The sequence below is a fragment of the Parasteatoda tepidariorum genome, chromosome 6 (genome assembly GCF_982258835.1).
Source record: "Parasteatoda tepidariorum strain Cologne lab strain chromosome 6, Ptep-v5.0, whole genome shotgun sequence".
In the NCBI taxonomy this organism is placed as follows: Eukaryota; Metazoa; Arthropoda; class Arachnida; order Araneae; family Theridiidae; genus Parasteatoda; species Parasteatoda tepidariorum.
The window spans coordinates 108,273,492-108,301,089 of record NC_141760.1 but is presented as its reverse complement, the minus strand read 5'-3'; the positions used below and the strand labels follow the sequence as shown (position 1 = coordinate 108,301,089).

The following is a 27,598-nucleotide window of genomic DNA, read 5'->3' as shown; positions in this document are numbered from 1 at the left end:
GGCCTCAGTTTTCCCATTAAAATGTAAGCAAATTGTTTCATAATCCTTCTGTTCCATTGTTTTATAATTAATAATTCAACTATTAATTGTTATTGTATAAGAGGTTATTGTTCAACTTTTTCAAACTGTGGCCCGTGGGCTCTTTGCAGTTGGACAGCCCTGAACTAGATAATCTAAAGAATAACTGATTTCCGCACTTTTGTGGCAACATATTTTTTCCTATGACGAACTATAGTTTTGTATAACCAAAGTATTTATTTTTTGTTATTGGTTTTACACATCAAAATCTTTTTGTATCAATTTGCTACACTGGAAGTTTTGGCTTATAACTACCCAAAGACAGAGTGTTACTCAAATCTGGAGAGAAAAAAATCCCCGTACGTATTAAACACAACATATTAAGAGGAAACAACGATCACTGTGCTTTTGTCTGAGCTATATTAGGCCAACTATACTAGTTTCAATTGCTGAAAAAACTTAAAGAAATAAGTACAGCAGAAATATCCTTAAGATCCATGTACCATAGATTGCATTTTGAATGGTCACCATTTTTTAAAAGACGACGAAAATAAGAAACGAAATTCCCTGCATTTTCTTAGCTTCTAAAGAAAAACTCACAATTCCCTGTATTTTCCCTGTCACTTCCAGGTTTTCTCTGTGGAGAAGCAAACCTTGGTGTAAGAGAGTGTATACAAAGTGAAATAACAAGCTTTCATTTCTCTACATAATTTTTTTTTTTTGTTTTTTTAATTTCATACACTATCAAAAATATATGTACAGAAAAAATTTGTTAAACTTTGGTTAAAGAAAAATTGAAGCACAATATGCAGAACACAAAATTGCACTCAGGTAGTGCTCAATATTTTTTTTTATATAAAAAATGTATTTGATATATATATATATATCAAATTAATGTTGTAGCTTCTAACATCTCATGACACAGAAGAAAAATAAACAGAAATAATTTACTAAGAGTCATTAAATATTTACATTAACACAGATAAGGAGTTTAAATTAAAACTGCTACACATTAACATTTTTAAAATAAAGCTTCAAAAACGCTATGAATTGATGGCTCCATAATTTTATTCATCCATGAAAAATGACAAAAATTTTAAAATGTGAGGAAAACAATTTTTAAAATGCATAAAAAATTTAAAAGGAAATCAAAGGCAACTTTGAATTGATTTCTTTAACAATTTCTTATGAAAGCAAAACGAGAACAGGAATTGATGACATCATAAATTTTATCCAGGGTGCGTAGTCAGATTTTTCAATGAAAAACACTTAAAAAATATTTTAACTCACTTTTTGAAAAAAAAAATAAATAAATAAATAATAATCAGGATATGTGCAGGAATAAAAATTATTTCTTTCTATTGTTTGAAGTTTATTTATATACATAAAATCAAGAAAATGCAAAAATATTTTCTAACAACTTACATAATCATGATAAAATAATTAGTTTTTGATAAATATTGCAGAGAAAATTGTTAAAATCATGCTTTTTTGTAATTTATGATGACGATTGACACAGCAAAGAAATATCTTATTTTGAACGATAAAAAATTAAGCACTTTTTACAAAAAAAAAAAAAAAGAAGCACTTCCAAGCTTTTTTCAAAAACGCTACGCACCCTGTTATCCATCAATAAAAGAAGAGAAAGGAAATTTTACAATATGCAAAGAATTTAAGGAAAAAAAAAACTAACATGAATTTATGTCACCATAATTTTACTTATCAATCAGGGTGCGTAGCCAAATTTTTAAAAAGAAAAAAAAAACCTCTTAAGCATTAAAAAAATATTTTTTAAGCACTTTAAAAAATATCATAATTAGGATATGCGCAAAAAAAAATTTTTTTTTTTCTTCCTATTGATGATCCTTCATGTATATATTTTTACAAAATCCAAAAGAATTTTCAAAGACTTTACATAATGATGATCATAAAATTAAAAAAATTAGTTTCTGGCAAAGAACTTTTTTTTTTTAATATTAGCCATCATAAAAAGAATTAAGCACCATTTTAAATAAATTCATTATTGAGTAAATCATTCTATTTTTTAAATTAACTATTACTTTACTTAATTATGTAAAAAATTTTAAAAATGGTAAAGAAAAAATCTCATATTGGAAAAGGAAAAATTAAAGCAATTTTTAAAAAATTTCCAATGAAAAAAAAAAAAAAAAACACACCTTTAAGGGCTTTTTAAAAACTCTACGCACCCTTTCAATGTAGGAGAAGAAAGGAAATTTTAAAACATGAGAAGAGACAATTTTAAAAACGCTTAAAAATTTGAAGTGTAATGAAATACAACTATGATTAATTGATGTCCCCATACTTTACCCATCAATGCATCAATGAAAGGTTGAAAAAAAAATTTAAAACGTGTAAAGAATGTTAAAAAAATCAAATTCTATCGATTGATGGCACCATCAATAAAACACGAGAAAATAAAATTTGGAACCAGTAAAGACCTGTTTAGGCAAAATTTTATAAATAATTCGATGTATTTAATGAGCCCTATTATGAAAACAGTAATTTTTTTATGTCTAATGGCACAACTACATGACCTCCAAAATTTTGAGCTTTTTCAACAAATTCCGCAAAGCTCGTTTCTCAAGCATTTTGATTACACAATTTTTACACATACCCTTTAAAATAACAAGCAGTGGAATGTTAACATTGGAAAACATGTTTAGAGCCCTGAATGAGGGGAAGGGATCATTTTATTCCAAAATGGAATTTTATCTATTAGCACCATAAGCTAAAAATGTGTAGTACAATATCTATCAAAACATAACAGTTTTAAAGAGGGAGACATTTAACCAACATACATTAAAAAAAAAACATAAGTATTTTAAACAAAAGTTAAACATTACTTTAAACATTAGTCTTCTTGCATTAATATAAGAAATTATTTTAGACATTTCATACAATTCATGCTTCATTTAACTTTTCTTTTACAATTTTTCTAGCGAAGAAATAGGTTCTGGTGTAATAAAAAATTCTTAGTTATATAAATTATATTCTTAGTGAATAAATAGCACACAGGAAAAAAGTAAAAAACTTAACAAAACATCAAATTTATATTTTCTAAATGCTTTAAAAATAATTTTCAATTTATGTTTTGAATTGTTATGCCCAAATACTAAAGGGAAGCTGGAGAAGAAAAAATAAAGAGACAACTAACGTCCCAAACATTGTTCAATGAAAAAAAACTACAACAAAATTACTGCAACGCTTAATTTACAGTTAAGACTGATTTCTATACTACAAAGATAAAGAAGGCCCTTAAAGAAAAAGCATACTAAAGCAAATATTTTTCATACCAGCTTTAAGCATTTATAACATTTACTCGATATTACTTCAAGCTTTTGGGACTCTTAATAATAACAAAAATAAAGTGGAATTTTGTCTCAAACTACATCTAGAAATTTTTTTTAAAAAAAAATGACTAATGTAAAAACATTAGCAAGGTTTATAACAAAGCTTTAATTTGGACAGTGTAACTTCATTCGAATCAAAACTTCCTAAAGGTAACTCAAAACATTTATAATAAAACTTAAATTCGGTTCAAATAAACAATTTTGATTACACTCTATAAAACACAATTCACATAACTACATATTTACAATGTCTTCACAGTAAAGCTGGAATACAACAATTGAAAATAAATTAACAATAACAGTTTCATATTGGAGGCCATTTACAATAAGCTGCATCAAATTTATGAACTAGCTAAATCAGGACAAAATTTTTATCCACATAAAAATGTTCAAATGACTTCTTTTTTTAATGATCTATGTGCGATTACTTAGCTCGATGAAGCAGATTTCAGTGCTCAAATTTTAAAAGCCAATCACCTGCCAGATCATTTTTTTTTACTTTTAAATCTAATTTATGCTTATGTTAATTCCCTAATATATTTTCATTTTTTACATTTGAACATGCTTTTAGTAGCACTATAGTATATGGTAACCTAGCATTTGCACCCAAATAAAAAAAAATAAAAAAAACACCTTCAGAATGGAATCCCAAGTGATGCAGCTAAAAAATGTTGATCAATCACTATAAGAGTTCACAAACCATCCCACCAAGCTATTGACTTGAAATAAAATTGGCATAAATGGTTTGGTAATTTTCACAATGGGAAAAAGGTTAAGAATGTCATTTAAGAGCTAGCATTCAGTAACATTAGTCTAGTTTCTTGGCTTTACTTGGAGGCGAGAGGTAAGTACCATAAAAGAAACGGGCAAACAACACAAAGTAGGATGTATACATTAGTATTGCGTAGTTGGCGATATCATCTGGTAGTTGGCAAAACTGTCCCCTTTGCCTGGTGATGTAACCAAAGTAGCTGACAAAACAGCCAGCGACCATCTGAAGAATCTGAGACGAAGTAATGAGGATGGCTACGAAACGTGGCATCTTGAAGCGCATGGCCCTCATCGCGTAGTAAGTATACATCATGGAGTGAGCAAAGTAATTCATCACAACAAACCATCGAGCAGGGGCAATGTGCTCGGTGTAGCTGTACCAAGTAAAAAGAAGAACAGTGATGTGGTGGTACCAGTGGAGAAATATCAGCTGCTGCTTTCGGAGGACAATGAAGATAGTATCACCCAATTCAGGAACTTTAGACAAAGTGAACATCCAAGTCCAAAATCCACTCACTTTAACTTCTTCGATAAAACTTGGATTGCATACGGAATGGGTGAACCCGAACTCGTTTAGAACGTGGGCGAGTTCTGGCAAAGTCCGGCAGAGACCGAAGATAGAGAAGGCCGCGAGGAAGACATTCCAGGCGGCAAGGGTTCTTCTAAGTTCGAATCTAGATCTTGATTGCATGTATGCTTGGCCACCGAATATGAGAAGCATGTAGATGCCAATGTAGTAAAAAGCTTGATGCCAGTGTGCTATCATCCATTGTCTTTTTAAGCTTTTATCAAAGTTCTCTTCAAAGTTGAAGATTATGGAATAGTTTGGAGAGCTTGGCGATTCACTGATGAGGGATGGCATATCCATGGTTCTGAAAGAGAAAAAAAAAAAAATCTCTTAATAATCTTCTCAGTTTTAAAAAGTTAATGCGAGCTTATTGTTCTGGAATAAAATAGTTGCCACTCAAATCTGGAGGGGAAAAAAATTCCCTGTGTTTTCCCCATATGTATTATACACAATGTATTAAAAAAAAAAGGATTACTGTGCTTTTTAATGAGCTATATTGGGCTATCTGTACTAGTTTTAATTACTGGAAAAACTTGAGAGTAAAAAGGAACAGCTGAACATACTTAAATAATGCTACAGTAAATGAAATAGTTAGTATAGATAAAATATCTTTACTAAATATCTCAGATTGCCCTCTGAGTGGTCACCATTTTTTAAAAGACGAAAATAAACAATATTCCCTGTATTTTCCCAGTTTGTAAAGAAAAACTCAAAATTCCCTGCATTTTCCCTATTAATTTTGGGGATTTTCAAATTCCCTGAATTTTTCCAGGTTTTCCATGTTCTCATTATTGAGTGGCAACCCTGAATAATTTTGGCATATGACAAAAAAACTCAATTTAAACAAAAATCATTATTTATGGAATTAATTTGCAAAGGGTATGCATATTTATAAATTATGCATTCTTGTAAATGTAAAAGTTAACATGGCCATGCATATCAGGTTTTTTTTTGATATTGTTGGAAATATGGTAATAAACGAACTAACTAAACACATTAGGTTTAATAAACTAACAAGGCAGGAGATGAAAAGTTAATGGACAGACTCGCAATTGAAATTAAAAACATATTCGATTTTATGAATAGTAAAAATACACACATTTTTATCCTTTAGTTTTTGTTTCAAATAAACTTGTTACCTTAAAGATAGTAAAATAACTGTTATATTATTGTGCCATAAAAAAAATATAAAAGGGAATTTTTCTAGAAAATGTGGCTAAATGTGTTCTCAATTTCTATAAAGAATTATAATATTATATTTAATATATTACAATTGCAAATGCTTTCAGCACAACTCTAACAACAGAGTCATTATCCAGAAACACATTTAAGAGGCAGCCAGAAAAAAAAAATTATTAACATCTAAACAGATTATATGAAACCAAAGAAGGAGCAAACACAACTGATACATAATACAACATGCTAATAAAAATGTTATTTACACCCAATATATTTCAAACCTCATTCTCAGAAGCCCTTTGAAGTGCTTTTACGCTATATGAAAAATATGATGCACAATAAACAATAAAATACAGATTAATTTTCACTAAAGGAAAAATTCTTTTAAACTAAACAGATTTGAAATGCTGCAGAGTCTTCTCATAGAAAAGGGATTCTAATGCCTCTGTTTCATTCAACATGAAAAATATGATCCACACATTCTCACAAAAAGATAATACCCAACATATTAATAGCTTCACTATAAAATATGCTTTTCACAGTGAGAACAATAAAATAGATATTTTTAATACCTCAAATAAAATAGGACATATAGGATAAAAAAATAGTTCCAGCCATGTAGTGCAAAATATACACAGATTTTAAATACTGAAGGGTTTCCTTCTGGGAGAAAAGAAATTCTTACACCTCCATGCTTTTGCAGTACAGGAAGGAGCTTTCTTTATTTACATAACTAATTAACATACACTGGTTATCATAAATTAAGGAAAATTCACAAAAATCGCGATAACTCAAGAAATTACACATGGAATTTTATGAAACTTACCCACAATATACAACACATAGTAAGGTATTAAACAACATAAAAAGAAATTATCAGACATTAATAGTAGTATAGAAATTAGCACATGTATAAAATAAACAAATTGGAAGTATCGGTTTGCAATAGAAAAAGTACCTTTAATATGGAATATGATTGCCTCTAGAAGCAATACAGCACAAACAGCGATGTGTGATGCTTTCAATTATGCGGTCTATCAGTTCAATAGGAAGTGAGAGCCATTGCTCTTGTAAAGCAGTTGCAAGCGTGGCAAGGGTCTGAGGGGGCGGATTGATGGCAGATACACGCCTCCCTAGAGCATCCCAAACGTGCTCGATAGGATTCAAGTCCGGGGATCGAGCTGGCCACTCCATGCGAGTAATTGTTTCCTGTTGAAGATAATCATCAACAATGCGAGCTCTGTGTGGTCTTGCATTATCGTCCTGTAACAGGAAGCAATCACCAATTACCCCGGCATATGGGCGCACATAAGCATCAAGGATGTTGTCTCGATAAACCTGAGCATTCACGGTTCCCCTTGGAAAGACATGGAGGTATGTGCGCCCTCCTAAGGATATGCCTCCCCAAACACAGACACTGCCTCTTCCGTATGCATCTCTTTCACGGATGTTTGATGGATGATAACGGGTCCCAGGTTCTCTCCATATCAAATAACGTCTACTGTCACTTTCTAGACTAAACCTGGACTCATCCGTAAAGAGAACAGGCCTCCATTGATCTGACGTCCAGTGGACATGTTGTCGGGCCCACTGCAAACGGTCTCTCCTATGGCGTGATGTGAGCGGCACGCAAATGGCTGGTCGTCTCGCATACAGACCACCTTCGTGGAGCCATCTGCGCACAGTTGACGTTGACACCAACCTTCCGGTGGCTGCAGCAAGAGAGGATCTAAGATGTGTCGGAGTAGCGGTTCTATTCCTGCGTGCACTTAATGTCAAATATCGGTCATCGGCACTGGTCGTAACAGTTGGCCGTCCTTGACTGAACCTCCTAGATGCCGAATCTGTGGTTTGAAATTGCCTCCAAAGTCTATGAACCACAGATGGACTCACATTTAGCCATCTGGCCACTTCTGATTGACTCTGCCCTGCCTCTAGTCTCCCGATGGCTCTCCATCGTAGTTCTTCAGGCAAATGATGCCTAGAGGTCATTATTACGAATTGGCTATCTCAGATTTTCAATGTCGCAATCACAGTAAAATTTGTGTGCTTTCTCTCAAACTTGGACTTTTATGCTCCAGGCAGATGACGTAAGCCGAGTGCAGCGCCACTAATTTGCATATTGCAATTTTACTCAGCTACTCTTAGTGGACAACATATGCAAATTTTGCACGGTTTGGCTTACTTTTGAAAGAGTTATCGCTATTTTTGTGATTTTTCCTTAATTTATGATAACCAGTGTATTTGCATCATTTTATTCAGTGAAATATGTTCTATTGAACCTAGTCACTATGCTTAACCTCTAGAATTTCGTTCAAAGTTCTAAAATTGTTGTAACTAAGTTAAATAGAAAAAGTTTCAATGAAAAAAATGAAAATATTAATTATTTAATATCTTTCACTATTAGTTCTACAAAGGTTGATATAGATAAAAGTGAAATTCTTTAAAGGGCAATTTCCCGAAATAAACCATAGGATAGTTATAAGGAACCATGAAGCAAAGTTTGCTAACATGTGTTACCAAGGATGGATTCTGAGTTGCATAGGTCATAATACAAACAGATGAATCAAATACTGTATTACCATGGTCATTGATAACACACATCTAACACATAAATATCATACTTCGTGATCATTATTGAAAAAATTAACATATCAAAAAAATAATATCGCGATTATACATAACGTTAATTATTGAACAAGATTAATTTCATATCGATAATGAAAATATGGACTAATGCAAAAAAATATTTAAATTGGAAAAATACTGAGATACATAATTATATATCTACATTTACAACAATAAATTATGCGATATTAAAACTAGTCACTTATCGGGTAATAGAAACCAAAGTTAGAGTTGGCGATCATTCGGAAGGACAGTCGCCAACACACGGTCTAATCTCATTACTAATTCATAAATATATAAATTAAATCACTAGATTAGAAGCATTTGAACTTTAATAGCGCAGGCGGCGATGACATAACTATTACGCTTTTTCAAGGTCTCCCGTTTAAAGTGAGCAAGGATAATAGAAAGTGAACATCCATTCATTTTAAAACCAGGAACTAGGAATAGAAATTTCTGTTTCGGGTCACCGTGTGAATAAAAAAAGGGGTCGAGTGTATAACGCGAGGAATGACGCCACTGTCTACTCCTCCAATCAACGTTCGTTGACACATTCCCGAAAGGCATCTTTAAGCATGCCGACGGTCTAAGAATTTCCATATCCCCAATTCTAACGAGGAAAATTAACGACAAAATATCAAATGATTCAGAAAGCATTAGATTTATTTAATTTTTGTTTTCAATAGAAATAATTTCAGCTCAGTTTCGTAGTTTCTTTATCATCTTATTATACATAAATCACCACCAAGATATGAAATGCAAACAGTAAATAATTTCTATACTTTGTTGCAAGCATAGATATAAAGGTATATTATTGCCTGGTTGCAAGTTAAAAGACCATTGCGGTATGGGAATTAAGTAATCAGCGACAGCATTTAGTTTCGTTATATTTCATTATCAAATTATACAAATATGCTTTCAAAACAATATAAAAGCTTTTAAAAGTTAAACATGTCGGACAGAAATTTAACTCGAGCTATCCTTTAAGATATATATCGTAGAATTATGAAGAAAATTTTTTTTTTTAATACTTTTACAGTCTTCCTGGAATCCTAGACTTCGCGACATAATTCGATAAACAAGAACCACTTGTTGATTGGACCACTAAGAATGGTGCGTCGTATGCTGATATGCACTTAACAAATCAAATGCTAAATAGAGAATTTTTATTTTTGTTTCCTAGTTGAAAAAAATCGTCTGCAAGGAACAATATTTATTTTTCTTTTATCAGTTTCTTAAAATGCGAACAGAAGGACGTGCATTTGTTACAATTTTTAGATAGCATTTTTATAAATTCTTATTACTTGTTTATTGTTATTAATAAGAAAGCGAGCAAAAAAAAAAAGAGGCCGTGCAACGTTGGTTCAAGAGTTGATATGCATTCGCGCTTGGAGCTTTGTTTTAATTTGGCGTATACTGGATGCAAACAGCCTCTCTCCAGAGGAATAATTGTTTTTTCTTAACTTGCACCAGAGTATAGTCATTAAACTGACTGCCTGGTGGCTTCTTACTATATATAAATTATTTATATATATAATAACTATATATAATAACATTCTTACCATACATAAATTACCGCCAAGGTACTCTATAGAATTTAGAGCCACTGAATGCTTGACGTTTTTAAACTAAGTATGAAATCGGAGAATATATGTTTAGGTTCAAATATAGCGTAAGCATATTTTTGGCGATTTCGATTCCCCCTAATAGCAAAAATAGGCAAATCATAAGCTCCCTTCCATACATAAGTAAGAAAGTTGCAATACTCACCCCTCTCTTTTTATCGCTTTAACATTGAATTTTATCGTTGTAAAATAATTTTAATATTAAATTCAAATAAAATATGCACATTAGTTCAAAAACATATTTTTTCATTCATTTTATAAAATTTTGAGTAGAATATTTTTTAGGAATCTTGTTTTCCATCTGTAGTCAAAATATCTCAAAAAAATTTTTTTTTCTTTCCCATTTTAAAATTTTCTTCTTTTTTTTTTTTTGTAAATAAGCGGATTTTAATGTTTTACATAAACAGGTCTGCCAACTTTCTACGCGCTTTGGAATAATTTCTTGTAGTGGTAGCTATGTTTATGCTTTAATGAATAATTCTTTGTTTCGTAAATATAATTTAAAATCATTTTCTACACTATTACATGTTAATAATTCAGAAGTTTATAAAAAACGTCACTTTGCTCCAGCTGTCTCATATTACAGCCTCTAAATTGTTTGCAAAATTACCTGAAATTTTGAAAGCTTTAGTACTTGATTGTCCACCATTCTATAAAATGTTTAAACAAAAAGCCACTCCCTTTCCCTTGTCAGCAAAAATCTTGAGCTTACATAACATTCGAACAGTCCCAACACCATATGGTATTCTATGGAATAACAAAGGCTCTTTCGAATTATTACAAATTAGATACTTCGTCAAGTGAGTTTTTCATTAGTCATTAAAAAAAAAAAAAATGATAGAAAGGGCTGATTTCAAAATAGAGCTTGTTTCTATTACCCAATCACCTAGACAAAAAAAAAATCCTGTCTTTGCATTAGCAATACAATATGGGTTTCAGGGCACTGTATTTGAGGAGAAGCTTTCAAAGAACTGTAGTTTTAATATTGTAAATCCGTAATTAAAATACGTAATCGACTGTTTTAAAAAGGTTTTTTTTTAAAGGCCCATTTTTAGAATTCTAAATATATTGTGATGAAAGATCTGTAAAGTAATAAAATAATGTGGTCATAACGACTCTAGATACATTTTTAAATGCAAGCATTCAGTAATAAAGAAAAAGAATATTTTAACATAAAGAGCTTTTTAAAAAAATGAAAGTGACTACTATAATGACTTATATTTGTTTTAAAATGCATTGCGCACGCACTCTTAAATAATACACTAACAATTTATGCACGATAGATTTCATTAATTTTAAACTTTTCTTTTATTGTTGCTGTTAACAACGAAAAAATGGTAACGATAGCCTCGCCTCCAATTATCAATAAATTTAACTTCATTTTATTACAAAATTTAAATAATAACCGGCGTTGAACAGTCGACTCAATTCTGAGTTTAGGACTATCATTGCTCGATTCCGCGGCTTTGAACCCAACCCAGAAGACAAGGGAGCTCCGGGATGAAGCATTGGGACAAACTAACGATCGTGGAGGACTTTTCAATGGAACTAACCTGCATTTGAGTTACATGGAAAGGAAAACCACGAAAACCTTCCACAGGCAGCCCGGCAAGCCATGACACGTCTACCATTCAGAATATTTAACATCAGCACTGCGGTCGGTGCGAGCCGGGAGCAGAATTCGTATCAACCATCCACCGCTGGGATTCGAACCAGTTTCACTTCATTGGGAAGCGAACACAATCGTCTGAGCCACCGGGGCTCGCTAGACTAAAATGATATAAGAACACGACGAATATTTACTCTGAAATCAATATTTATGACAGTTCTGAGTGGGTGCGACTGTTAGAATTTATTATTTATTTTTTTCGAGTTCGAAAATAAAAATCAAGTATTATCAACAACCAGAAAAATTACAACATATTTATGTACCTATATGTAACAAAAAGCCTGCATTTTTCATAAAGCGTGTTGTAACGTGTGTAAATTTATAAACTATGCTATGCATGGCTTAGTTCTAAATAATATAAACAAAAAAAATATTTTTTTTATAACTGTCGTCGAACAGCCGAAAAAATTGTGGGTTTACAACTACCAATGTTCAACTCCGTAGCCTAGTAATTGTGAATCTAATCCAGAAGACTTTGGAGCTCCGGGTCAAGTATTGGGAGAAATTTGGCCTTCGTGGAGGATCTTTTGGTGGAACTAACCCGTACTGTCGTTACATGTAGTGAAAAACCACGAAAAACTTCCACGGTCAACCTGGCAGCAAGGGAACTCTAATCTATGATCCGTCTACCACTGAGGATATTTTACGTCAGCACTGTGTTCGGTGCGAGCCGGATGCGGAATTCGCATCGATCAACTAACGCTGGGGTTCGAACCCGGTTCACCTCATTGGTAGGCGAATGCTCTATCCCGAGTCACTGCGGCTTTTATTTCTCCATGAATATTTTTCCTTACAATAAATCTTGCCAGAAATAATTTCTGGAATTCTCTTTCTAGAAACATTTTTCTCTCCTAAAATGCACGTGAGTTTTTTATTTTCATTTTCTATGACACTAGAAACGTTTCATTAAGGTCACGGACGAAAGAAATTTTTTTCTTCGGTAGTGCCATGAAGGCTACTGCAGATCGCCAATTCATATAATTAACGAAGTCATCACATTGAATCAAGAGCTTTTGGCTTTCGCTTGACTCAAAATTGGGTCGCAATTAAAGATGAGACCGGCGCAGCCAGACCCCACAGCGGGCTCTGGCTCATAATTTTTGTAAACTTTTTTACTACTTCTAAACAAACGTTTGGTTCAGGTAAAAAAATATATATATATAATTTAGAAAGCTAAAAAATTATAGAGATCTGATACTTCTTTGCGACCGCAACATGTGCCCCTTATTGGCTAAATCTATTAAGTATGTATCTAGGATCTTCTCTCGTCGCAATGAACGATACGCGCAAACTAATTTTTTTTTAAGCATTGAACATTAATGTTGTACACTTTCTATATTTTAAACTTTATCAATATACAAACATCGATATTCATAAAAATAAAATGATGACCTTAAATCACATGGTATGATCCAGTTTCCTCGCATAAAAATCCTCAACATAAATAAATACTACAAGTTAAAAGAAATATTGCTCATTCCTAATTTAAAAAGATGATACGCGTAATATTTATAACCCTTTTTCGATTGAATTATTATTCGAAATTGAAGGCTAAAAACTAAAAGCGGAATTTCTTTATAATGAAGCAATTCAAAGATTCGCAACGTTTCATGTTACTTTAAAACAGTATCTCATTAACTATTTCGCTAAATGTGCGAAATAGTTAATGAGATACTGAAAGTATATATATATATACAGGGGTCTGTCCAGACATTTTGTGAAAGGTCAGTTTTTGTAAAATTGTGAAAAATTTACTCGTAACTTGTGAATATAAAATAAACGTTAAGTCACATTCTTTCAACCAGGGTCCGCTTCTGTAAATTTGTGCAAATAGGGTCCATTATTGCAACAAAAAAAATTTTTTTCAAGGAATTTTACATACAAGACTACAAGACATTTAGACATAGAAGACTATGCTTAAAACTGTAAAATTATAATTTAAAAAAAATTCAATTTTAAAAAAATAAACAGCAATTGCAGCTACTAAATTAGCGATGCAACATATAAATATTTGGTATTTAGCATATACTGCTGAACGCAGAATATTCATTTCGGACGAATAAAGGAAGAAGTGTCTGCCGAAGACAAAATTTAGTTCGTTTACATCTGTCTTTCTTCTCGTAAACGCCCCAAATCATTTATACCACATCAATTAAATATATTTCAAGAAAAGTAAAATTAATATTGGAGAATTGTCAACTGTTTAAGTGTTAGTAGAAAATACCCTACGGAACGCTCTGTAGTTAGCGGAAACAAATTTTTTCTCACTTTTTTGCTTTAAATAATGTTTATTGATCCAATGTCAAAGAAAATTTACAAATTATTTAACATGATTAGTGTTCAAGCTGATAACAAAAGTAAAAAGAGAGATAATTTTACTAACATAATATTTGCTTTTGTAAAAATATTGAATTAAAAAAAAAAAAAAAAAAAGACATGATGAATGAGAAACAATCAAGGGAGTTGGTGAATGGAGACTGCTTAGTAAAACAAATATGTTAATATTAAGCAGAGAATGCTAATATATTAAGATTGTATTATTTGACGTACGTAGAAAATTAGTATAATATTCATCATTTTGAAAAAGAAAGAAAATTTACATATTTTCTTAAAACTTAAATTATTAAAATTATATAAAAAAAATAAGGAGTAAAAAAATAATTTACAATTAGTTACAGCATTTAAATTAAACTGTTAGAGACTAACTAGAAATAAATTTGACTCATATTAAGCCAATATTCAGTTGCAAATTCTATACGCCATGGACTTCATAATATCATTAAAATTACGGATCATTGACAAATGAAATCACAAAAATTTCAATAAATTAAACACCGCTTACCCGAGAATACGAATTTACTGATATGCAATCAGTGTTGCTCCGCACATCACACTCTCAACTAGCTCACTGTCCGAGATTTTTCCTCGCCATCCTTTTTTAAGAATGAAACCAATTCCACCTCCCCCCTTCTCTTCCTCCCTTTTTCTTTCAAAGTTCAGTCTCAGTGATGACGTCAAAAAAAATGGAATAGAAACAACTGACGAACTCGAAGGTCATAACTATTCATCAGGATTCTTTTTAATTTGGCTGAAATTACGCACCTGTCAATCAATTTCTGGAACTTAATAATATTTTGCATGCTTTTAACTCGCATAGTAGGTAAATAAGGAAAATAATCCAAGCGAAAGACAGATATCGTCATTAAAATTGACACGAAAATACACATTAGTATATGTTTAATATACTAATAAAGAAAATACTTGTATTATAATGTTTAATCAAACGCAAAATCTTAAGTTCAAAGGTTGCACATTATTTTAAGAGTTCTTAAGAAGTACGAACTTTTTACTGGTGTAGCTTTATACTTCATTATTTCTTTTATATTTACGGTATTACTTTAGAGACTAACAAACGACTTAAAGAGTTAAAATCGTTCTTTTTGAAGATGAATCAAGCATAGCTTTTTTTTCTTCTTAAAAATGTCGTCTGCGTCTTTCTGTCTTAGTTAAAACATTTTACTCTCATTTTCATTCTTCTTTCAGCTAGAAAAATTAAATCGCGAGCTGCGAAATATAATTGCAATCATAGATTGACATCTTTTGGGTAGGATGAGACTTTTGTAGGATGAAATCTGGGATAGCTTGCATCGAAAGCGAGCGAGTAAAAACGTAAAAAAGAAATATATATACATTTTTTTCCTTAATGGAATTAACAAAATTTTAATTGCTTCCTTCTAATATGGCTTCAACAAACTTCAACATTGTCCTGAAACGGAACAGCGCAATCTTCTGGGGCAGTCCAAATATTACTTAAGAACATAATGGGGGAGAGGGTTTGTGATGTACTTATTTTTGTTCACAAGGGGGTGAGACCATGCGCAACGCTTAGGTAAGATTTTAAAATCACATTTTCAAAAAAAAAAAAAATTTAAATGAGAAAAATAAATAAATCTGAAAAAAATAATAAAAGAAACATTTTCTAATTTGATAGATACTTAAGTGTGAAGAATAAAGAAGTTGGAAAAACATGTCTCCTAGGGGTTTGAGGTCAAGAGGGAAATACGAAATATTAAACTCAAAATTATCATAAAAAAAAAGAAGAGGTAGTGTCCGAGATAAGAATTTTAATGCCTGTCATAAACTATTAATTCTTCCTCTTATGCTACTTGCTTTAATCGTTTTTTTTTTTTTTTTCAAAAAGAAATTTACAAGCTTTCAGAAAGATAGAAGCGGCTGTAAGCGATGAACCTTAGAGTTTGAATTTACCATTTATGTATAATCATTTTCAGAAAGAAAAATCTTTTAAAATTAAAATAAAAAAATTCTATATCATTGATGTACTCAGGTTTTAAATAATAAACTTTTAAACTGAATTGGAATGAAAAAAAATAATGAACTGTGCGGAAACAAAAGAAGAATTGGAGATAGTAAATATTGATACTTAATGAGTCATAAATCATGTAAATATTGACACTTAATGAGTCATAAATTATGCGGAAAGGAACCTAAGTAAATTAATCAGGACAATGCTTCATAAAAAAAATTAAAGGGCGTAACGGGGAAGTAAACAAGTAAATTTAATTAATTCCTATAAATAATAATTATATTTACATTAATTTATTTACGGAACTTTAACATAAATGTCGTTTAAGAAACAAATTAACAAAAGTAATATTTATTTGATTAATCGAGGAAGAAAATATTAAAAATTAAGATTTGCGCAAGCAGATCAGTGCCTGATTTATTATAAGGTCTGAAAGGCCCGATTCAAGCGCCCCCACGTTACTAGGGCTAACTAAATTTTAAAAAAATATATAAATAAATATGAGCTTTTCTTAAAAAATAATTAAGACAATGAGTCTATTAGAATTATAAATAAATAAAAATAGAAATAAAGATAAGCTTAAATTTACTAAATTATCTTAATTTGCTTAAATTATATATAATTTAAAAACATTTAGTAAATAAACAAGTAAATTTGATTTAAAGTCACGATTAGGCCTACTGCCTCAGGATTTCTAACCCTGGTTCTGGTTGAGACAGTCAACAAGTTGTTTCCTTCTACTTTTATCATTTTTATTATTAGTATATTTAGTATTTATATTATACTTGCAACCCGAGTAGAATACACGATTAGGCCCAAAAAAGTGATTTAAATTAGGAAAATAATCCCCATAATCCACGGAAAATATTACGAGCCTAATCATGTGGTTGTGTCTGACGGGTTAACGTTACAGCGATTAGACTATTATCACGCTGAAGCTATTTAATTAGATTCCTGTAAGCAAAGTCACGTGTGGTAAGCATTCCGGTAAGCAAAGTCACGATTGGTTTCCAAAGTTGTGAAACAAAATTTACAGCTAATCAAACTTTCGAACAATTCACAACTGCAACAGACATAAAACTATAAACACAGTTCCCAGCAGATCACCGAAGGCAGCCAAGCATCACTGGCTGCGGTTCGTGAGCGAATGGGTGACCACTTTGATCAGTCTGCGTAGGGACCGAGGGTGTGCGGAATGGGTCCTCGTTAAACTGTTCGCTAGGAAAGTGCTCGACTTCGAGTGCAGGTCACAGGGCTACCGAAGCGGGGTGCCATCCCCTCTGCAGATGATCAAAATGGTGATAGCATATCTTCGGATTATCCTCAGGGATAATTAGGACGGTTTAATTTCAATAACACGCGTTCATACTGTGCAACAAAAGGAAGAAGAAAAGAATCTTATCACTGAAAACGCATAAGATGTAATTTCAATAGAATTTTTTTTTTTTTTTTTTTGCCTAAGATTGGACAGTCGGTCAAAAATCAATCTGAAGCTCACGACTTGCCATTGAATCGATCTCAAAGGAAAGATTAATCCCTCTGATTTCTATCAATTTTCAAAAATAACACCCACTATCTACTTCGCTGATCGATAAGAAATGCATGAATAAAAAGACAAAGGTGAGCAGGCTTAACTAGGTTTCGTAAATATTATGATACCTTTAAACATATCGAACCATACTTTTTATAGAAAAGTTAATCTCAGTACTTACAAGGGAAACTAGGGAAGTGTGACTCGTCAATTTTTAAATAAACTAGTAGGATGTATGCCTTATGAAGAATAATTTTAGGGGGCAACATTCGTTTCGGCCCATAGAGGGTCCTATGAGAAATAAAAAATAATTAAGTACGTAGAAAAATCGGTATTTCATTACTTCAATGCAGACTATTAGTTATTGTAATTATCTCATACTCCAATTAATTTTGTGCTACTTTCACGTACTAAATAAATCATATTTATTGTCAAAACTGATTTCGAAAATTTTATATATCTGTAGTTTTTCAGAAAAAAAAATTAAAAAAAAAAATTGGCATTTTAAAAAAAAAAAAAATTTGGCATCAAATTTTTTAAATTTTTTTTTTCAAAAAATTTTCCAATATTAAAACTAGTAAACAGTAATAAATTTCATTTATATGAGAGTCGAAATATAATACGCATTTTCCCAAACTGATGGAATTTTTTGTGAGTATAGCTTATGTAACATCCAAAAATGTGATTTACAAAAAAAAAAAAAAATTCATATTGTTAGATCTTGCAAAAAAATCTGAAATAATTTATGTGATTGCATAAAATTAAATTGCATTTATAAAAATGTTTTCAAATTTGTTTGGCGGGAAATTTGAACTTAAAAAATGTTTAATATTCCAATTCGATTTTTTTCATAAAAGATCAACTGTACTGTATACACAAAATTTGAAGTGATATGTCTCTTTAAGGGGAAAATCCGTTGATATCTATGTCCTGTGAATTGTAAAATATTTTGTCAAAACATTGCTATCTTTATAATATTATTTTTATATCTGATATCCTAGCTAATTTTTGAAATATTTAACTTTAAAAGTTGGCATTAGCTAGGATATCAGGTATAAAGATAATTGTATGAATAATATTTCAAAAATAGCAATGTTTTGACAAAATATTGAACAATTCACAGGACAATTTTTTTCTTCTGAAAAACTACAGATATATAAAATTTTCGAAATCAATTTTGACAATAAATATGCATTATATAGTACGTGAAAGTACCATAAAATTAATTGGAGTATGAGACAATTACAATAACTAATAGTCTGCATTGAAGTAATGAAATACCGATTTTTCTACATACTTAATTATTTTTTATCTCTCACAGGACCTTCTATGGGCCGAAACGAATGTTGCCCCCTAAAATTATTCCTCATAAGGCATACATCCCACTAGTTTATTTCAAAATTGGCGAGTCACACTTCCCTAGTTTCCCTTGTTAGTAGAAATAAATATTTTCAAGCATGACATAAAATATGTTTCATACATGTTCAACATATAATTTACTTATTTTTTGCATCAAATATAAAAATAAAAAAAAATAACATTACGAACTTATTCTACTGTTGTCTTACGCCGCCGCTTTGACAGAGTTTGTGATTACGTAGATCATCACGTCGACCATCAGAGTTCCAAACATTGTCTCGAACCTAATCCTTAATATGGAGTTACCCATTAAGCGTAAAGTGATGCATGTTACGTGTCAAATTTTTATAACTAAATAGTTCATTTAATTACATTAAAAAGCGAGTTCGGATAGAAAATTATCGATTCGATGCAATAACATCACTGATTTTTAGTTTGAGAACAATTAAATTCAGAAGAAAAAAAAAAGTTAAGGACTGGTTGTTTCAGTTTCGAAAGATTGTTTCAACTTTTACATAATTACGATTTCTGTTAAAGGATCATTCCACCCAATAATATTTGATTTAAAGATATTGATGAAGAGTTAACATTGTTCTCAATACTTTTCATTATAAATTAAAATATTTAATTTATTTATTTTGGAATTTATTCAGATATTTGAGACATTTTTTGCCGATCTGAAAAAAAGATTTTTAATGCAGAAATTAAAATGCGAAGCTTTAGAACCGTCTAATACTGTACCGAGATGCCTCAACGCACTTGAAATAAGACTTGAACTGATAGAAGAATTTCTTTAATTCATGTATGTCCGCGATGGCTCAGGGGATAGAGCGTTCTCCTTCCACAGAGGTGAACCGGGATCAAATACCAGCGATGGCTGGTCGATACGAATTCCGCATCCAGCTTGCACCGACCACAGTGCTGACGGGAAATATCTTCAGTGGTAGACGGATCATGGGTTAGAATCCCCTTACCATCAGGTTAACCGTGGGAGGTTCTCGTCATCTTTCTCTCCATGTAACGCAAATGCGGGTTAGCTCCATCACAAAGTCCTCCACGAAGGCAATTTTCTCCCAGCACTTGATCCAGGAGTTCCTTTGTCTTCTGGATCGGGTTAAAAGTTACAAGGCCACAGAGTTGAACAGTAGTAAATCCAAAAATTGGGTCGACTGCAGAGATGCCAACTGCTCCGGACACGCCAAAATAATTAAAAGAACGGTAAATAACTGCAAAGTAAATTGTGCTAATAATTTACTATATTTGCTTGTTCTATAAAAGGTACAGATTAAAATAAGTACTCTAAAGTGGTGAATCATATAAACCTACGAATTATTTAGAAATAGTGATGGACAAAAATCTACTAAATTGAATTTTATTAAACCAAGAATCACAATTTATAAACTACCACTTTAAAATATATATTTGCTGTCCGGAGCAAGTTGGCATCTCTGCGACTGTTCAACGACGGTTATAAAATAAAATGTATATGTCAGGTTTATTTTAAACGAACACAACTGTTTTTAAAACATTAATTAATTTTTTTACTAAAAACTTTATTTCCAAAGTTAAAAGTGACTTAATATTTGCTTATTCTATTATTATAATTATTAATTTTAAAAAAAATTTCTCATGGAAAATTTAATGTAACGATAATGCTTATTATAATGATACATACAAAAAAAAAAAGCATAACACATTAAGTTTATATATTATCTGAATATCTTAATCCTTCTCTGAAATTTTAATTGGGAAACACCGTATGAGATTATCTTACACCGTCGCAAAATGTTGGTTATTTTAACAGTCTTTAAGCTGTAACTAGACAATTGCTATTCTGTTGGTCTGACTGTGGTAAGGTTAATACATATAAAAAAATTATATAATAAATAACGCGCAAACAAACGGAAATTAATTATAACTAATAAAAATAATCTGTAACAGTGCAATCGGCGTGTATTAAGTCTATAACAATTCAATTAGAGCAGTGTTTCCGAAAGTGTGGTACGCGTACCCCCAGGGGTACGGGAACAGTTTAGCAGGGGTACGCGTTCTTATGCAAAATATCTTGCAACAAACGAAAATTTCAAAAAAATTAGTATTTAAAAACAAAGCAAGCCATGAAAATTTACGATTACGTATTTTTCTATTGGCTATTTTTTGCAGAGTTAACAGTTGGTCATAACAGTGGTGTCAACAGTCGTGATTTTTAACTTTTGTGCAGTTTTTTTTTTCTAGTAAAAAAAAAATTTTTTTTTTTTCTTTCTTTTTGAGTGGTACACAGCGTTACGAAAAATTTGGAAAGGGTACACAAAAGTTCTCATTTGCAGTAATAAAACACATTATCTGAAATAGAATAATAGAAATGAGGACAGACAATCTTTTAACGAAATATTATTTCATATCATTTGCACTTGGACTGCTGCCTATTACAATAATTTTAAGCCTCAATGCATGGCAGTCAGACAAATAGCAATTGTTCTACTTAAGTCCATATTCATGTACAATATGAGAATTTTTTTTGCTTATGTAAATGATGGGATATTTCCTTAGAATTCTTCTCGGGCTGGTATGAATTCCCAGCAATATTAATGCCTCATACATATACAGCCCAGCATTTAAATACATTGTGCGTTATATTATCTATTTGCAAACAGAAACATGTTCTATTTATTATACTACTCAGTATCACTTTTTAATCTTCATATAAAGCTCACTTATTGTACATAGTTACGTTTCAGAAAACTGTAATAAGAAAAATTGCGTTATAAAGTTAAATTATTAATACTGTTTTCAAGATATTATAGAAAAATTTTAACAACATCTAATTGTTATTAATAATTAAAACCTTTTATAAATCCGTGAACTCGAAAGTGTAGCGGAATTACCAACATCCTCCCGCATAAGAAATATGATAGTTTGTTATTATGACTGAAATTTGATAACGTTTTTATTTTTGAATGGAGAATATGTTATTGTACTGGATTAGAAAATCACGCGTGTTTTTGTATTCTCTATAATGAATTGATTAATGAGCATTTCTAATAATACTTGTAAAACTATATTTTGGTGTAGTCTCTTAATTTTAAAAATTAAGAAATTTACATTTAAAAAAATTTAAATTAAAGAAAAAAAATTATGTACTAAAAGCTATACATACTAAACCTCTTGATGGAGATTTCAGTTTCTAAAGAATAAATATCACATCTTATTAAATTATTATTGTAACTAATTATAGCAAATTCTAATTCTTTTCGCATGTTCCTTGATTCCGATAGAGTCATAAGAAAAACTTTATTCAAACAGATTCCCTCGTAAATTCAAATGTTTTTTTTTTTTCTTTTTTTTTCCATCTCCTAATTACTATACTTTTATATCATATTAAGGAATGATGATATTACGACGGACAAATTTTCAACTTGATAACGACTCACGAATATTGAATTCTTGTATTCATTCCGTTGTAAGCCCACGTCGTTTAAATAGTCATTTCAAAATATTCAAAGGATTCTCAATACTCCGATTTCATCATTATTTCGCTTTTTCGCCCAGCCGTTTTCACGTTTTTACTAAAATATTGGAATCGGAAAAACATGTTATTACGATACGCGAATTTCAATTTGAGTAATCACATTTTAAAAAGCTCAAATTGCCTTTTTCCGATGAATATTAAATAGGGCATTGAATTTCAAATTGAAGTAATCACTTTTTACCGCACTAGATTCACAACTATTGCATCAAATAAATATTTTTTTTTCGATCTTTTTTTCGGCAGTTATGCCACAGTCTCTTGAGACATTTTCATGCGGTTATTCAAATTCGGATATTTGTAGTATGATGTTTATTTCAGCATGCGATTTCGAATTTGAAATATCACTTCTAAAGTTTGCGGTTCGCAAATTGACGTAATTTCGATTTGTAAATTGTGTAGTAAATTGACGTAGTTTTCCGATCGATTTTCGGCAGTTATTTATCGCTTTTTTCTTTTCTCTTTTTTTTCGAATTTAGATATTTTTGTAAATAGCTTTCACGCGATCCGTCTGTTTGCCAAAAAAAAATTTTTTTTTTTACATAGTCGCTTTTCTAATAATTTAGTCGCCATCTTTTGAAGGAAAAAAAAAAGCTTTTTTGCTGTTTATTGAAAGAAATAGCCATAGTCGCCAGTGAATACCCTGAAACCGACAGTTATCGCGATGTCCTGAAATAAACAATAGGTTATAATAGGGTAGACAAAAGCGTAGTTATCACATCATAATTAACTTCATAAATATTCCCAAACACTCTTATACACATTAACGTTAAATAAACGTAATTCTAACATTGAAAAAATTCATCATTTAAGAAAATAAATTTTACCACAAAAATATTTTTCATAGAAAGATCTACTTTTTTAGTAAAATTCCTAATAACTTCAAATACAATTTTGTTTTTAATTTACTAAACTACTAAAATTTCCCATTCTTACCAATTTTTCTTTTTAATTTGTTGCGACGAAGACTGAAAAAGATTATTTTATTCTAAAATAATATACATAAGAAAAGTTGGTACTTTTACTGTAGCCAGGCACAAATAAATTTAAATTTTTTTCTTCTTTTCTTGGAAGACAAAACAAAATGGCCTTCACAAAAAAAAAAGTAAGAGAACTTATTTGTGCTTGGGGAAATTGGAAAGTACAAAAAATTCTTTAATTAGAAAAATAAAGTAAATAAATCAGAAAAATAAAAACTAAAAATACCTTAGTATTTGTGTTTACTAGCAACTTGAATTAAAAATGTAAATATCAGTCTCTACATTTGTGCATTTTTGTTACATTAAATAACACCATAATAGCAAACATCGTGTAAAATTTCAATACTTTAGAGGGTGTGTAGCCAGATTTTTCAACAAAAAATAAGCATACTTTTAAGTACTTTTCAAGCACTCAAAAAACACTTTTAATCACTCTCATAAAAATAATCATAATTAGGATCTGTGCAGTAATAAAATTTTTTTTCTATGGTTTAAAGTTCTTAATTTATGAACATAAAATCAATAAAATTCAAAAACATTTTCAAAAACTTCACACAATCGTGATAAACCAACTAGTTTGATAAATTTTTCTGAAAAAATTAAGAAAATCATGCATATTTGGTAATTTATAACATGGCAAAGAAAAATCTCTTTTCAAAATATAGAAAACTAAGCACTTTTTACAAACCTCGAATAAAAAAAGTACCTTTAAGGGCTTTTAAAAAAATGCAAATTAAAAATAAGCACCTTTAAGCACTTCTTAAAAACACTATGCACCCCACTTTATATCTAATGCAATGTGTAACATGTAAATTTTCAACTTCCCATATTTTGTTAGATATTGGGAGATTTAAAAAGCATCAACACAATGAAAACATTTATTCTACATCAAGTTTCATTTTATAATCTATATAACCAGTAGTATATTGGGAGATTTAAAAAGGATCAATACAATGAAAAAAAATTATTCTACATCAAGCTTCATTTTATAATTTATATAACCAGTAGTATATTGGGAGATTTAAAAAGGATCTATGCAACGAAAAAAAATTATTCTACATCAAGCTTCATTTTATAATCTATATAAACCAGTAGTGTATATTGGTAAAATTTCAACTTCCCATATTTTGTTAGATATTGGAATAGGGAATGATGCAACGAAGAGCACAATGATGTCGTAAAAGTTTGCATTAATTTTTTTTTAAATACCAAGAAAAAATTTATTCTACATCAAGTTACATTTTATAATCTATATAACCAGACCAGTGGTATATTGGTTTTACCACAGAAGCTTATTTTTAAATCATTGCATCTTGCTGCAAAATAGATATCAGAATCATAATTTTAATTAAAATTCAAGAATAATTAAAAGTTTTGGTATTCAGTCCTCAATAGAATCTATGTAAGAGCTAGGTGAAAAAATGAATTTGCAGGTATGTAAGGTAACAAAACAAGAAATGGCAGTAAAAACGAAAAGAATGAATGAAAATCTGTACTAAAGAGGGGGTCTCATAAAAAGCAGACTTGTAATTCTGATAATTTTTCAAAAATATTGTAATTTAGATAATAAACAGAATATAATATTTAAAATTTTTTAACTTCATATAGTGGTACTTTTTGGTTTGCCAAGCAAAAGTATTTTTTAAAGTTTTTTTTCTTCTTTTATCATAAACCTTTCTTTTTTCTTCTTTTTTAATTTTTGAGAACATCCATTTTGTTTGGTGTTTAAAAAATAAGATAAAATAAAAGTATCAATAAAGCTGTATGAAGAAAATAGTATCAAAACCTTTTTAAAACAAAATAAAAATATTAGAATTTTTTAGTTAAAAAAAATATTTAAATAAATGACAATCAGCAAAAGAAATAGTTCAGAATATGAAGTTATTTATATTTCATTTAATTTATATATTTATATTTTTAACTTCAAGATATGCTGTTCAAGATATGTACAGAGGAAAATCTTTACCATAAAATCAGAACTTTAATTTATATTTTAACTAAAAATACATTCAATTTCTCCAAAATAAGTATTTTATCAAAAAAAAATTAGCATTGCAAGCAAAAGTATACATAAATAAAAATAAAGAGTAAGAAATTGAATTAGTATTCATACTTATGAACAAGATTAAATACAAGTAAAAAAAATTTAAGTTTGCTATAACTATATCGATTCAGTCAGGAATTGCTTTTCAATTAATCGGAGATAAATAATTCAAAATTAGACGAAACAAAATTTGATACATTGATATATTTTCACTAACTGCGGATAAGTGAGAGAAGAAAAGCTATGATCAATAAAAAATAAAGAATATATAACAGCAATAAGTCAATTTTCTCACGCAATTACATTAAAATTAAGAGTGAAAATTTAAATCACTTACGTTTATATTCCCCGACCGGCATATACAAACAATTTGACATACATTTGAGGTGACAGTTATCATATATGTAAATATGGCGATATAAATAAAGCAAGGAAGATTCGATTGATTTTTAAAATAACTATTACTTTATAACAGTTACATTTTTTAGCATTCGCTAAATAAAAAGGGTGAACATTAAAAATGTAATGCACGAAAATCGAAAAGGGAGTAACTCACCTCAGACAGTTAAGATGACAGGATATGTTACAGCAGTAAGCCTAATTTCTCGGTTAAAAGCAGCACTAAATCTTAATATTTCAGTTTAATATTTGCAGTGAAGCTAGATCAGATGTCCCAATTTTCACTTCATACAGCAAAAAGTATCTCCCAAACTGTTCTATGAAATGAAGTTACAAGAATCACTCGCGAAGTTAAAAAGCCGACACAGGTTCACCGCCGCACCTTAGTTATAGTGACACCATGTGGATTTTGGAGTGGCCATGATGTTGCGGCACGACCAGACCATCGGGCACGCGTAGACGTCACCTCATTACGTCACGGTAGGGTTACTACATATTTTAAAGAAGAGTGCTCGATGCTTAGTTGCCAAAAAGAGAAAATAATTGAAATTGAAAAGAAATTTTTGTGAACTGATTGATTCCTATTACTGTTTTTAAAAACGATCTTAAAATTTAACATTTCATAATATTTAAATTACATTTTTCGGTCATCTATTTAAAACTATTTAAAAACATTTGAGTATTTACATTTCATAAAATACGAAAAATAACTGTCCAAATTTTATTGCAGACGATTTATTCATTTTTTCCCTTCATTTTGAGCTCTGTTAAATTTTAATAAAAGGGATAAACTGTTATATGCGTCTTTTTTTCTTCCTTTTCTTTCTTTCATTTTTTTATTTCTTTGAAAAAGTTTTGTGTATAAGTTTTTAAAATTCCCAAATTTTAAACTTGCACAAAATATATTTAAAAAAATTTAAAAATCGAAATTTGAATGTTTTTAATAAGGCAATTAATTGAATGTTGAAAAAAAGGGGGGAGAAGAGAGCTAATAGTAGTTTCTATTTTATGAATAAAAATTTGCGTTGAATGCTTCAATACACTCATAAACACTCTGTTTTTTAAAATCTATTTACATTCATGGCAATTAAGTTTAAGATGGTTACAGTTCTTCAAAGGTAATATTTAAAAATGTATTAAGAGTTGCATAATCTGGAAAATGTAAGTCTCAAATATATTTAAACCTGAAAATTTTTCAATAAAATTATTATTATTTCTTAATTCCGAAAAATTTAAATAAGATTAATATAAAAACGCTTTTTATAATATTTGTTAATTCTTTTTTTTAAAATTTTATTGATAATTTAAGAATTTTATTATAAATAATTTAAGTCTCAAATATATTTCAAGCAGAAAACTTTTTAATGAAATTATTAGTATTTTTTAATTCCGAAAATGAATATTTTTTGAGAAAATATCAGAAAACTTAAAGAAGATTAATACAAAAACTCTTTTTATATTTGTCCAAATTTTTTTTAAAAAGTTTTATTGATAAATTAAGAAGTTTATTATAAATAATTTAAGTCTCAATATATTTAAACCTGAATTTTCAATAAAATTATTATTATTTTTTTTAATTCCAAAAATGAATATTTTTTGAGATAAT

At 30.0% G+C, this 27,598-nt stretch overlaps 1 protein-coding gene across 3 annotated transcripts; it reads right to left on the bottom strand.

The window, feature by feature from the left end:
- Window positions 1-1,127: 1,127 nt before the first annotated feature.
- Baldspot (elongation of very long chain fatty acids protein baldspot) lies at window positions 1,128-26,466 on the bottom strand. Of its 3 annotated transcripts, none has more exons than XM_016069890.5 (2): window positions 26,150-26,466; window positions 1,128-5,032 (listed from the first exon to the last, which is right to left on the bottom strand). In XM_016069890.5, the coding sequence occupies exon 2, from the start codon at window positions 5,026-5,028 to the stop codon at window positions 4,198-4,200; it is 831 nt and encodes a 276-aa protein (XP_015925376.1). In that variant the 5' UTR covers window positions 5,029-5,032; window positions 26,150-26,466; the 3' UTR covers window positions 1,128-4,197. The 3 variants fall into 3 exon arrangements, with proteins under 3 accessions (XP_015925376.1, XP_042902909.1, XP_015925377.1); XM_043046975.3 differs by lacking the exon at window positions 26,150-26,466 and adding an exon at window positions 25,931-26,080; XM_016069891.4 differs by lacking the exon at window positions 26,150-26,466 and adding an exon at window positions 14,672-14,824.
- Window positions 26,467-27,598: the final 1,132 nt, after the last annotated feature.